General features: G+C 36.8%; 1 protein-coding gene across 2 annotated transcripts; it reads right to left on the reverse strand.

Moving 5' to 3' along the window:
• Nucleotides 1-276: 276 nt before the first annotated feature.
• Nucleotides 277-14,290, reverse strand: anxa11a (annexin A11a). Of its 2 annotated transcripts, none has more exons than XM_060872368.1 (15): nucleotides 14,132-14,290; nucleotides 10,547-10,777; nucleotides 9,661-9,725; nucleotides 8,113-8,418; nucleotides 7,905-7,992; nucleotides 7,521-7,615; nucleotides 6,092-6,205; nucleotides 5,398-5,488; nucleotides 5,185-5,264; nucleotides 4,867-4,923; nucleotides 4,683-4,776; nucleotides 3,056-3,151; nucleotides 2,006-2,064; nucleotides 1,765-1,887; nucleotides 277-1,432 (listed from the first exon to the last, which is right to left on the reverse strand). In XM_060872368.1, exons 2-15 carry the CDS (start codon nucleotides 10,767-10,769, stop codon nucleotides 1,373-1,375), a joined length of 1,551 nt encoding a protein of 516 aa, XP_060728351.1. In that variant the 5' UTR covers nucleotides 10,770-10,777; nucleotides 14,132-14,290; the 3' UTR covers nucleotides 277-1,372. The 2 variants fall into 2 exon arrangements, with proteins under 2 accessions (XP_060728351.1, XP_060728350.1); XM_060872367.1 differs by having other exon boundaries at nucleotides 8,113-8,538.
• Nucleotides 14,291-14,973: the final 683 nt, after the last annotated feature.

A 14,973-nucleotide genomic window follows, 5' to 3' on the forward strand; every position in this document is an offset into this window, starting at 1 on the left:
TACATTAAATATAGTGCAGCATTCTGTGTTTAATAAAAACCCAGATAAAACACCTGAACACAAGGACGATGTGTGAGTCAGAGATGACCCTTATTTGACGGATGATTTGAGGTGATATTTTGCTGCGCTCACAAGGGAAATATAGCAAATAAAGAAAGAAATGTTTCCTTGTATGTTAGAATTCCTTGAATTGTCCTTGTATGTTAGAATGCTACAGCACATCATGTGTAGGCTTTCCACAATACAAACAAATGAGTAGCTTATCCACAAGTCATATAAGCATGATGCCACTTTTTATTTTATTTTGCAACAAAGGGTGAATTGATTGTACAACAAAGAACATAATCGCTCATGTAAAAATGTTATCCACAAAATGCAGTATATCACATACAGTATCTTTCTAATCCATGATAAAATGTGCACACTTCCATATATTACTATGGACCTATATCCCAGAGTATAGCGTAACGCAACTAAGAATTAGAGTAACTGCAGGCCACAAAAGAGGCTGTTTCTTCTGACCCTTTCTAGTAATTGGTGTTGTTTCTGCAATTCCTGATTCCTTAACATGGCTGACAACAGAATAAAAATAATGTGGTATTTAGCTAATAGTATGAATCTCTTTAAATCATTCAATATGGATGCACTCATACGATATGGAATGTTGGTAGAATGGCTTATATCATAATATGATAATAATATAAATAATATTATATTGTTTTGAAACACTGATATTGACTCAGATTCAGCTTGATATGTTTTCGTCTTTAATCCAATGACATTTCACACCATAAAAGTATGTAATGACTGACATGACAGATTGTGCACGTAAACCACAGTTCACATTTTTATTACCCCTGTGTTATATCATATGACTGGAAATAGAAACTTGCAGAGAGTCACTCATTTCTGAGGAGAAAATGTATTTGGATCGGTAATGGGTATTAGCACCTTGATTTTTTTATTGTATCAAAATAGAAAAATGGGACCAGTACTCACCCCTTATCTCATTCATAACGCTAAATAAACTTTTCATTTACAGCACCATCCAGCCCCCCTCAAAATATATGACTCAATAACAGCACTTTTTAAGATGCATAACACAACCTATTTCTTATGGCATTATATACTCAGCATAAAATGGCCCAAATAAAGAAAAAATATGGGCTGCTTTATATAAAATAAAAGATTCCTATAGAATACAGCACAGAAATGTTGTACATGAAATTCTGGCATAAGTGCATTGATATAATTATGGCAACAACATGCAATTGTAGATAAAAGCATTTTCAGAGTATATTTATATATTTTGTATGAACATCGCATGGCACATTTTTTTTAATCTTCTTTAATGTGGCAAGGCTGCATCATCCTAATCACTTCCACCACAAAGCTTCAACAGCAATTTCTTGTAATCCCCAGAAGTGTCTCCCTGCAAAACCAGAGATCATCCACTATTAAAACAAATCACAGACTACGCAAATGTACATGCAAACCTAATTTAGTTTGGTCAAATCATTCATTTTACATTGAACTTGCTACATTAGATCTGGGAATCATAGCAAAATTGCACACATTTTAATGAAGGCATCTGAATGAAAGGACATGGATATTCATAATTATTCATTTTTTTCACACTAATGTGCTATCTTCTATGACACGGTCACAGAAACATGTGTGGAAGCAAACATAGTGTGTGGTTTTGCTAAATGAACTGAAAACCACATTAAACTTATTAAAAGGAAACAGAAACAGTTTACTTACAGAAATGTCAGTGTAGAGAGACTTGCCATACATCTTCAGGTATGCCTGGCGGATGTCCAACAGATCAATCTCAGAGCGAGACACCATAATGCGGATAAGGGTGCGGTCTTTGGTTCCTAATCCCTGCACACACCAGACGTCATTTTAGCTGTAGTTAAACAGCTAGGACTTAAATGTTGAAATTATTTAGCAGCTGAACTTTCTGACCCAAGTTCCACAGCCTTAGAGCAAAGTGTCTTACCTTCATGGCTTTGTGGAGTCTTTCAGCAAAATAGGCTGATGTGTCTTTAATACACTTCACTGCAGACAAGACATTTTAGATTTGACATGTGCAAATATTTTCCAGGTCAATCACAACTAAATAAAACTGTACAATGATGACTTGACTGAAATCTAAATCCAGGCGGCTTAGAAAACTGGAAATACAACAGCAGTCAAGATTAAAACCAACTACAACTCATCCAGGAGAAATGTACAGGAACCAGAAAGCATACACACAACGTACAGAAACACACAAACCATGCACTGCACACTTAGGAGAAATGTACAACACAGCAATGTGTGTGACAAAGAGTATGTCAACCACGGTGATGATGAACTCAGAGGGTGCTTAAATATTTTAGCATATTACCCGTAGCCTGAGAATGGACAGCAGGTTAGAGGACAATTTGAGAAACACAAAACAGTTAACGCAAATATTACAAAAAAACTTGTAATTATTTTTTAAAGGGACTATTTTTTTTTCTGTTCTACATGATTAAGAGAGAAGGTATGATCATATCTAAATATTTTGAATCTCTGTTTGACTATACACTACTTCACCATGACCTATGAACTGTATAATCTATTCTATGACATACAGCAGTTTAATAAGCAGTGAATACACATTGTATACAATTTTTCACATGGTATACACATGGTATTACATTAATATGTAAACAACAGTGGCACTGAGTTCAGAATCTGACACAGAAAAAAAGTGGGATGATTAACACAAATTCTGCCTACCAGGTGGACCAACAAAGTTGCCAGTGAGGGAACAGTGTATAAAAACACCGGCATTAGTGTCATTTCTACCAGGGTAACACCTAGAATCATGTTACATCTGTGCTAAGGTCCATCCTCTATTAAATTAGTTCCTTACAAAGATGGACAGCATAAAGAGGCATTTGAAAACTGTCAGTAACTCTACATGTGAATGTATGCCTAAGCTGGGTCTATACAAAATAAAAGTATACGAAGACACAAGAACTTCTACATTTAAATTTATGTTTATGCTCAAACATCTTACCAACAGCCAACATGCCACCCTCCAGATCTCCAGACATCTCCGTCTCAATACTCTTTTCAATGCTTCGGCCACACATGTGCTGGTATTCCTGGAACACTGGACACACAAACACACAGTTCTTGAAAACAATAACCACTCACTGAAGAGACACCTACTGAACATGTTCCACAATAATAATAAAAAAAGATGTGAAAAAGAAATTAAATAAATAAATAAAAAATGAGAGAAAGATTTTCTTCAATTACGGCACTGAGAAAGAATGACAGTGACCTGTTTAGTGTTTTAATACTAGGTAACTTTGCAGCATCTTTTAGTGAATTGGTAATTTTATTATTCAGATTTTTGTTCATATCCATAAACTCGCCCAACAAACCCACAAATTATCAACCTGTTCAGAAACTGTGATTTCATGCTAGTTCTTGGATAATTGCTAAACATGATAAAAACAGTTCCAGCAACAGTGTTAGGACTGGCATTATGGAAAACAATAACACCATGTAAACAAGCAAGTACCACCTGGTGGTACTGGTTATTGCCCAGTTTCTATTAAAACACTTTAAAAAAAATAAAAATAAAAATAAAAATAACAATGGTTAATAATCATTGATAAGTGAATATACATTTATTAATCATCTAAATAATTCTCAACTAGCACAACAACTAATTCTGCTAAGCTTCAATTATAATTGCTAAAATCAATCTGTTCCATTGCCAGTAGTAACAAGTTTGCTTGTATTTTATTTAATTTATAAACTTATCATATATGATGCAAGGTAGTGTAAAAAAGGGTGTAACGGGTTCTGTAGACTAGAACAACGAAAGCAAAGCAGCACGTTTTGGGTAGCAGTTGCTCTGCCTTATGGCTACTGAAATCCCAGCAATGCCAAGGTGCTACAATTGGACCTTGAAATATGGCGCTTTCTTCTCCAAGTATAACTGAACTCAGGTACTTAACTATATATATATATATATATATATATATATATATATATATATAAAATATATATACATATATAAAGAGAGCAACATTATTGCCATGTGCATAGCTGCAATGACAATAAAGGCTTTATCAACTTTATCAACTTGTCACATTTCAAAAGTTAATAGTTCTGGTTAACTGGTGACATTTTAACATAAATTACCTTAATTTTTGTCTAAAGGTTATGAGTTCACTAATTAGTTAAATCCCTGAATGCAAAAACGATCACAATTGTTAAGCAGTTAAATGGGACCAAATCCTACATTTAGTTCTTTACAGAAGCTGGAGTTTTAAAGAACTGATTTGACATCAAACTTAAAAGATTGACAATAAGTAGATTATTTTAGCGCTCATGCAAATCGGGTAAAGGTACTTTAAACCACATAACCCATTATTTTTCACTGGTTCGGTAGTTTTAACCAGCACCCTCACAGAGCAGTAATGAAACTGACTGTGGTTTCACTATTAAAGACTCAAATGTTGTGAACTTTTAGTATCAAGGAGAAAGTTTGATTTTATGGTAGGGATAAGTCCAACTGTTCAAAGTTAATCCTGTTCGGTGTCCTGTCCAGATACCTGTACTACCTTTGAAATGATATGGAATAAGTCTCCCTTAAGGTCATAATGTTGCAAAAATGATACAGTTACCTGCTCTGAGGTGAGATTTGCTTCGAGCACAAAGAATGGCGTTAAACTTGGACTCATCTGTGCCCAGTTTATTTTCCCCAGCCTGATAGAGAGTCTACAGGAGAGTACAGTGTGCAGATGCAGTGTGAGCCTTCAGAACATAGAAACATTACAGTAACAATAAAAAAAAAAGTCACTCGACTACCTGAGCATCTTGTTTGGCTAATGAGATATCCACAGTCTCTCTTTCATCACGATTGCCCTTTGAGATAAAAACAAACAAACAAATAAATAAATAAATCTTTAATAATAAACAAAAATTTATAAGTAATATTTTAAATGTTAAATGAATGAGTTATAACATACAACACTACATTACTATCACAAAAACTCTCTAAGGAACTGCTAAAGTACTGGTACAAACAATAACTGATTAATAGACTGGCAGAAAAAATCCAATATATTTTCTATGATAAGATTTTTTTTCCTCTCTAGACCTGCTAATAAAAAACATCAAGAGAACCTGAGCAAGAGAGATGAGCAGCCTGCGAAAGTGCCCTGATGTATCGCCACTAATCGCATCCTCCAGTGATTTCTTGTTTTCTGTTTAAAAAAAAAAAAATAAACAACTGAAATTCATTATCTTGCTCAGTTCAGACTTCATAGTAAAATGTCAGTGGCATGATGATTTATTTGCTTCTAGTATTTCAAGGCGTAATAATGCATAGGAACAAACCAGCTTTGTAGATTTGATTGATTTCTCTGATTTCATTATTGGTGCGAGAGGACAGGATCTCGATCAGACAGGCCTCATCAGTCCCTGCTCCCTGTCCAGTACAGTAATCAAAGGTTAAATAGCAAAACAATAACCTACTTGTGAAACAGATTCATAAATTTGTAAAATCTACTTTGATATAATTAAGATTTGTTTAGATATTTTCTGTTATAAATGCCTTTTTTCCAAATGAGAGCTTGGAACATCTCCTAAAATGTAAACTTTATACATAAAGTACTTTTCCCCTTGGACTACACATTGTGAAACAAATATATAAGAAATAAGACATGTGCGTTAGGAAACAAATCAAGCCAGACATGGTGTGATGGCCACCATAAGTGTTTTTATTCCTCTTATACAACAGCAATGTGTCAACACCTAAAATATGTTGTATTAAAAAGGTATTAAATGTATTCAAATATTTATGTATTGGTGCAGTTATAATGTGAACATGTACATTATAGCAGTTATAAACAGCTATTTCCTCACCCATGCTTCATTTCACTCTCTGCTGAAGCTAATAAAAACAACTATCCAACACTAATCATTCTTTCTGACCAATCAGAATGAGTAGAACTCTGGTATAAAATGAAATAATGTATAATTCCAATTTTTTTTTTATACAACATATTTTAATTAGAGATTATATACAAACCTTGATGGCCTCTCTTAGCTCAGATGCATCAAACTGAGCAGGAGTCTTCAACATGGCCAAAACCAGTTTCTCAAAGTTTCCAGAAAGTTCAGACTTCAGATCCTTAACCAAGTCCTAAAAAAAAATCAGCCAGTATGCGAACGATCAATTTCAGTTGTAATCTTTTTGTACATTTGAGTAGTTAAACTATTGCATACTGAAAACTCTGGGGAAAGGAGGATAGAGGTTCACTACTTCCCGACACATCAGAGATCTCTATTTTAAGACTAAAATATTAAAACTTCAATAGCTGTAATACAGATAAAACCAGGACTGCTTGGGAGGAGGAGTTAGGGCTGCAGTTTGGCGACGAACAGTGGGAGAAAGCCGTAGATAGGATATGGTCTACCACTTCCTGTGCCTCAGTCTCATTCAGTTTAAGGTTTTGTACAGAATTCATCTTTCCAAATCTATACAGGCAAAAATCTATCCTGGGGTTGATGACAGATGTCATGTTTCCCCCTGTCACTTGTCCTATGTTTTTTCTGTGCCCAAAATTACATGCATTCTGGACAGGTTTTTTCAGAATTATGTCCTCCATATTTGAAGCGCAACTGACGCCATGCCCACTGATCGCTATATTTGGTATTACCAATGAGTCAGTATCACTGAGTTCTGTACACAAAGATGTTTTAGCCTTCTCATCTTTGTTGGCCAGACGTTGAATACTTCTACACTGGAAGGCAATAAGATGTCCCTCCATCTCTCAGTGGTTTAAGGATTTGATGTTTTTTCTTAAGTTGGAGAAAATAAAATATACACTGAGGGGTTCTACTGACACCTTTTTTTTTTCCAAATATTCTTTGAACATTCAGTATTCACATACAGTATATACACTGGTCGGTTTCTGTTACTGTTTATTGTCTTTTGTGTATTGCATTTTTTGTACTTTTTGTATTGTCTTGTAACTTTGTGTCTGCACTGTCTTTTGTCCTGCACTGTCTTGTCTGTCTTGTTTGTCTTGTCCTGCACTGTTTGCACCAGGTTGCACAGTTGCACTTTATGTGGCTAAGACTACTTACAAGTCTTTAGCCCTGTCTTTGTTTTATGTAGCACCATGGTCCTGGAGAAACGTTGTCTCATTTCACTATGTACTGCAACAGCTATATATGGTTGAAATGACAATAAAAGCTTCTTGACTTGACTTGACTTTTGTAAGTGGCAACCTGTTATTTCTTATTTTAGGAGACTACGGGTGTTACCTGATTAAAGTTCTAATTCGGTCAAAAATTGGACTGTATGCATAACCTTGATTGTTGATTTTTCAATAAAAAAATTAAAAAAAAAAATTATTAAAACTTTTGACTGTATGAAATAAAAGGGCATTAATTAAAAAATACTAATAAATGCTGTAAACATGCAAAGGTTTCTTACAATAAATGAGAATTACCTTCCCATAGGCAGTCTTGTATGTAACCAGCAGAGGCACACGCTGCCTGCAGGAACGACTTCCAAGAAGATTAATTATAGCCTGTTCATCGGTACCTGTTGAAACGTGTCAAATTATAAATACAGGCATTTCCCCATTGTCTGTGGAAACTTCAACACTGGCAAATTAGCAAAAAACACAATTTGCATGAACCTCACACTTGGACCTCTTAATGAAGTTCAAGTCCAAGATATACCGAGTTATACGGTATATAATTCTTGTGGTAAAATGTCTAAAAAAAAATCCAATTGTACAATGTATGTGTACATGCAGTGGCGTGTGTGACAACAGAACAGGTTGTGCAGAAGAATGTAAGCTAAAAAGAACTGTATACAAGATATTCACCAAAGCCTTTCATTGCTTTCCTGAGAACCTCTACATCTTTTAATGGGTCTGCTCCAGGAAAATCTGGGATGGTTCCTCTAAACCCACGCTAAAGACAAAAACAATAAGGCAAAGAAATAGAGCAAAACAAAATTTAAGGCTTAAACAAAATCATTGGATTAGTAACAAATTATTAAAAAAAATATTTGTTAAAAATGCATATTCTTACATTAATAGCAGGAGCAATTGGAGCTCCTCCTCCATATGTGGGCATGGACGGATTGGTAGCAGGCACATTGGGATAATTAGGTACAGACGGAGTCAGTGATGGACCTTGTGGGTAGCCTGGCATGGATGGATTGGCTGCTGGGGCTTGTGGATAGCCTGGCATGGATGGATTGGCTGCTGGGGCTTGTGGATAGCCTGGCATTGGGGGATTCGGTGAAGGGGCTTGTGGGTAGCCTGGCATAGGCTGACCTGGAGCTGGCCCTCCTGGATAGCCCATCCCTGGGGCCTGAGGCATGGATCCTCCTCCCTGAGGGGATAGGCCAAAGGGCTGTTGGTTAGGGTAGGATGCAGGACCCTCAGAAGGTACTTGAGGGTACATGGATGGATTTAAACTAAATCCACCCAAGGCAGTAGAGATGTTGTTTGCCTGTGATGAAAGGATTTAAAGGCAATAAAAAAAAGCACATAGCAAAGCACTAACTGGATAATTCAGAGAAGGACGTGCGGTGGAACAATTACACAAACACAGCTGTGAAATGATCACATGGACAGGACATGCATTGTAAAATGATTTAAAAAAGCATTACAAGATAATACTGCGTTCTTAGCAAATGACAAGATATCTACGCATCGTTTTCTAAATCTTACAAGCTAAAAGCTAAAAGTGTGACCTGATATCATGTCTATGTATTGCAGATTTGTTTTGTTGGTTTTCTATGAATTGGCTAAAAAATTAAACAGCATTATTATATGTATTAACAAATAATTATTTCACCCATATAAGAAAGAAGAGACAATATGAGAAATAAGAGAAATATGTTATGAATTATAGTTTCAGAAGAAGAAGAATCACAATGAAGAAGGAAAATAATTAAGCACATCAGCATAAAGGTGATGGATGACTATCATTTGATGACTGTGCAGAAGCATGCAGTAACCTGGCAAGGAGGGACTGCAGAGATTATGTTTGGACAAAAAGGTCTGCAGTTTAATCAAAACCACTCTGTAGTGTTTTCATATTAAAAAGCAAATGTTAGCGGTCAGCCTGCAGGTATCAAGAGAGAATGTATCAGGATAAAATGTGAGAAATTCTGTGGCTGAAAACTATGAAATTATCCGACTGGCAGTTAAAAGAAAACAAACCCACACCACTTAGCATTTCAATACATGTAATGCAATGTAATGTGTCATGGTTTGTTTAGAATACAGGGAGAGGTCTTGTCTTGTGGACATTAAACATTAAATTTAAATACAAACAGTTAAAAACTGCTTTAAAGTCATTCCTTAATAAATTAATAAGAGTAATCTTTGGCAAATTGCTGTTGAAAACTGAGCAATAACAGACTACGCACCATGTGACTATACAAAAATAGTCCACTTTGTACCGAATTGTACCACACCAACCCGACATGGATTTTTTTTTCATATAACAGTATAATAGCATGGTCTATTGTGGGTTATTCTTGACATAATACACACAGCAAAAAATACTACTGTTACAGTATACATACGGGATTTCAGAACATTTTATCAATATGATGAAACTTACCATTGCAGGTAGATTGCTTGCATTAAATCCAGGCATTCCTGGAGCACCAGGAGCTCCCCATCCACCTGCAAATATACAACAAATTATCAAACAAGTTATTTTTTTATATTTAAAAGGATTTTGTTATCTTTATAAATATAGTTAAAGCAGTTAACCGTTGCTGTTGTCCATCACAATCAGTTTGCAACTTGCCACCTAAAGAGCTGTATTTATGAATCAAGTCAAGAATGGAAAACACGACACGTTTGACCAAACCCCCTGACGTCTAAAGGTGACGGCTCACTTCCTTTACTTCAAACCCAGAACTACAATTTAAAACTAAGTTTGAGTTCACTGACCCCAGGCAGTCACAGTATAGCCATCAAAAAATATCCTACCAAATAAATTTAAAGAACCTTAGCTTTAATGAGCAGCTAAATTTTAAACTGACCACAAAACACATACCTCAAATAAATGTAAGACTGAAAATACATGCTAAACAGGAAAAATATAATGATTATAATAAAATCATTATTGTGATATAAATCTTTGTCATGACTTAGAAAATATGCACTCATTTATTTTTGTGAGAGAAACTCTAGACTTAAACCAGTCACACAAGTTCAGGAGTTGAAACACCCATGTTAGGAAACTCTGACACCCTTGCAGGAAGCAATGTTTGTGCTTTCTCCAACAGACAATATTTTGAAATACACAATGGCTTAGTATAATCCAAACTGTGTTTTTCCACACAAACACAAATCTTTCAGTCATCCACATGCAAACCTACATACTGAGTGAGTCATTTACTAACAGAGGTTTCCACTGTGAGTGTGCAATATTTGACAAGGTGTCTTAAGTATTCCAGTTTGGGCTTCCTAATGACGTTACTCTGAGAATGACGTACCTGGAGGAAGGGTAGGAAAGGCACCTGGCTGGCCTGGGTAAGCACTGGGCTGGGGCGGGTATCCCCCTGCTTGAGGAGGATAACCTCCTGCTTGAGGAGGATACCCTCCTGCAGCAGGAGGATACATTCCTGCCTGGGGAGGATATCCACCACCCTGTGGAGGGTAGCCACCGGCCTGAGGAGGATAACCACCGGACTGAGGAGGATAACCTGGATAACTCATCTTTTATTCTGGAATGAAAACAGAATAAAATCTGTTACATGCTTACTACTATGATATAAGCTCTGGCATTTGGTGAATACAAAACACTACTGTGAAAGTAAAAGAGATAAAGAGCAACTGCAGCATATTTCATGACATTCATTCATTCATTCATTCATTTTCTACCGCTTATCCGAACTATCTCGGGTCACGGGGAGCCTGTGCCCATCCCAGGCGTCATCGGGCATCAAGGCAGGATACACCCTGGACGGAGTGCCAACCCATCGCAGGGCACACACACACTCTCATTCACTCACGCAATCACACACTAGGGACAATTTTCCAGAGATGCCAATCAACCTATCATGCATGTCTTTGGACCGGGGGAGGAAACCGGAGTACCCGGAGGAAACCCCCGAGGCACGGGGAGAACATGCAAACTCCACACACACAAGGTGGAGGCGGGAATCGAACCCCGACCCTGGAGGTGTGAGGCGAACGTGCTAACCACTAAGCCACCGTGCCCCCCTATTTCATGACAAATGGGGAAAAATAATCAAAAAAGAAATTATACTATATTGTGTCTTATTTTGATCGTTTCTGACTGGAAAGTACGGTTACACTTCAGGTGTATTTTATAGAAATGTTGAGGACTAAATGAATCACTTATTAAGATGATGCTTCACTGAACTTTTAATACTTGAACTCTCTCATTCACACACACACACACAAACAAACAAGGGTGTGAGAAAACAAAGACATGAAAGCGCAAAGATGAGAGTGACAACACAGCCTGTGATCTACAACAGTCAAGATTTTCTTGTACTTTCTTTTTCAGCAACACAACGAAGGGGTTTATAAGGTAATGATTGGCTTCTAAGTCAGATGGCAGCCGCTGCTGCAGAAAGTGTATAAACAGGTGTGAAAACTGCAAAAATGATGCTGGAGCTGCTCTGTTCAAACTGAAAATACATGCATGGTCCAATTCAGAAGAAAAGCAAAAGAAGAAGGGTCTTAAAACTGTTCTTAGAGAAACATGACCACATTGCCCCATCTTATCACTGGCTTCCAGTCAAATTTTATACTGACTGTAAAATACTACTATTGGCTTTTGAAGCACTGAGTTAGTAAGAATAGTCTTGTGCCACAATAGCTGCACAAATTTCTGGTCATTAATGATCCACATCACCTACATCGATCAAAAGACGCACGCTATTTGTTGGTACCTAGAATAACGAATTCTCCTCCAACGCCCCACAGTTATGGAACAACCTTTAAATGAATGTTCGAGACTCAGATACAGTCCGAGTCTTTAAGCTGAAAGTATTATTTTACATATTTCTTTACTAAAGCCTTTAGTGAAAAGCCATTGAACAGAGCACAGATCTGGAGGTTTCACTGCACACATACATCTCTGAACCCCCCGTAGACTAACAAGTTCCTGTTTGCAATACTGCACATTTTAACTATACAGTACACAGTTATAGAAGGGAAATTATTTATAATCACACTATCCATTTTTTGTCTGGTTCTGATCATGTTTTCATCTTCATTTATTTTTCTTGCCACCTCACCATTGGTTTGCTCATTAAGGAGGATGTTACATATTTAAAATGTACATTGTTAAAAGCACTATGCAAATAGAATCAAATTGAAATAAAAATGAATACAAATAACCATGCTAATCCTGTACACCCACATTTACAACATACTTTGAGAATGACAAGAAAAGTCACACAAAAGAGTAAACAATGCCCTGCCTTGAGATGTTTAACTTTTTGTCATGAATTATTACAGTTTTGGACACTTCTTTGAGTCTGGCATATCTTCAGCTACATATGTTCAGTGGTCTGTAAAATCCTGAGGGGATTTTTAGTTTTTGTTTAAAACTGTGGTATTTACTTTGACACCATATTGTGTTTTTCCAGTCATGGAGGATTTCTGAGAACTAATTACAGTGTCCTTTACGAAAGATCTCCACTCAAACCACAGAGATGTTTCACAATCTGACCTTTTGCGTTATCAAGTAAAGGACCACAAAAGTATCTTGTTGTACAGTTGTATCTTGTTGTACAGTTGTCTTTAGCATGGGGAAAAAGGTAATCTAGCATAAACCTTGTCACAGTTCATATACAATCCCTGTTCAGTGCAATGCTCTAAAACAAAAAATGTTAAAAATGATAACCATACTGACTTTTTGTGACCTACACATGAAGGTTATTGAGTGCAAACCACAGCGTATGTTGCTCCAAAGATGCTGTGATTCTTTGTTTCTGTTTTGTTCTTATTAATTAATTATCAGTTTCCCTGAAGTGTGACACAAATATCAAAAGCCTCCTATAAGAATCTGAACATCAATGCTTTGTAGCACGTGTATAAAGTTAATGCAAAATTTAAAACAATTTGTAGATTTATAACGACAACAAATAATCCCATCCTTTACCTTTCGCATTATCCCTACAGTGTTTACTGTAATTTCTCTATGTTTATATGCGTGATCATGATTCTGTCAAGGGAAACATCCAGACAAACACACAACATAAAGGGACCTGGGTACTTTGCATTTTATCTCCACTGAAACACGAGTGAATGGATACTCAGTGCTGTTATCAATATAGTCCTCTCCTCGCCAACCAAATATAACCACCGCATGCTGACAGGCTGCATTCATACCGTCATAAAATTGTACAACCAGGCTGAAGGTGAGCAAACATTCGGATGAACAGGTGAACTTTGTACGTGGAAACACACCTGAAAACTACAGTTCTGAATTATGAATCACTTCTGACTTCCGGATAATTTCACTGAACATCTGAATACTGAACATCTGAATACTGAACATCTGAATACTGAACTTCTGAATACTGAACTTCTGAATACTGAACTTCTGAATACTGAACATCCGAAGTTCACACATTATCACACATTTGCAAGAAGGACAACAGACCCAGATTTTAGTAAATAAACATTTTAGAGGCGACATATTCTTAAAACTCTACAGAGTGGCGTGTATGTGAGAACTGACCACACCCACTGCACTGTGACGTCATAAACACTAAGCCGACATCTTGGCCTTAAATTAAAAACGAACACACGATAAAAAAATAAAAATAAAAAATAAAAATAAAAAAAACATATGATTAGCTAGAATTGAACTCTAACCAAACTACCATTTAGGCCCAGTCCCGCTCGGTGTAATTTAACAACATGGACGCTGAAAGTTTACACTACATTTATATTAACCGTTTAAACCTGCAAATAAACAACAACTGCTACGAGAGTTAGTGTCTCTGCTTCCTGTAAACGTTCCCCAACAAACACAACAAAAACAAAAGCAAACCAAAACAGCTAGCTTACAGCGAGAACTGATTTTTTTTACTTACATGGCCACTAGAGCTCGGCAAGGCCTTTAAACAGAGCAATTCTTTGGACTTTTTGGATCAGAAAGAACCAGGAAGGTTTCTCTATGGGTGGGGAAGCTTAAGCTTCCAGTCAGTCACTGTGGATAAATGTACGTCAGATGTGGGTGCGTTCACTTTGCGCAGAGCACCAACTCCTGCGCACAACTCTGCTAAAGATTAAGGCACCCCCCCCTCCCCCTCCCCCTCCCCCTCCCCGATTATTCTATTCTTTGTCATCATAACTGTAGTTCAACAGCTCATCGGTTCTCGGACGCGTCCGAAACCAGAGATTCAGAATCAGAATCAGAAAGAACTTTATTGCCAAGTATGTTTTCGCATACGAGGAATTTGTTGTAGTACAGAAGCTCCACAGTGTAAACAAACTGGCATTGACAAGAGACGAACACATATAATAAAGACAGTTGTATGTTCTGTGTATGTCAAGTGTTCATCAGAAGGAAAGCTCACAGCTCACAGTTCTCTCAGCACAACATGTCTCAGTTCAGTGTACAGGAGTTACACATACTCCGGGATATTAGTTTATTTATAGTCGGAGGGGCTGTCAGGCATTACCGAAAGTGAGTAACTTTAGTAACTTGTGTATCAGCGCTGACTCAAGACGCGAACTGTTTAGAACGAATCAGTCCGATTTGGTGAACCGGTTCAAAAGAACGATTCGTTCACGAACCGGCCATCACTAGTAAGTGTCTCAGGGTGAAGTGAAAGGTAGAACTGAGGTGTCTGGTTGTGATAAATAAACAGGTTCAGTCGAAACATCAGTAAATAAAACAATTAATATAATGTCAACTAACGACAATTTCAAT

This window comes from Tachysurus vachellii, chromosome 6 (genome assembly GCF_030014155.1).
Source record: "Tachysurus vachellii isolate PV-2020 chromosome 6, HZAU_Pvac_v1, whole genome shotgun sequence".
Classification (NCBI taxonomy): Eukaryota; Metazoa; Chordata; class Actinopteri; order Siluriformes; family Bagridae; genus Tachysurus; species Tachysurus vachellii.

What these genes read in the sequence shown, in the direction of transcription:
- anxa11a (XM_060872367.1), bottom strand. Translation starts at nt 10,769, where the DNA reads ATGAGTTATCCAGGTTATCCTCCTCAGTCCGGTGGTTATCCTCCTCAG. An exon ending in TAGCCAAACAAGATGCTCAG is followed by an intron (nt 4,777 to 4,866) that starts GTAGTCGAGTGA and finishes ACTCTCCTGTAG; the next exon opens with ACTCTCTATCAGGCTGGGGA. An exon ending in CTCTCTACACTGACATTTCT is followed by an intron (nt 1,433 to 1,764) that starts GTAAGTAAACTG and finishes CTGGTTTTGCAG; the next exon opens with GGAGACACTTCTGGGGATTA.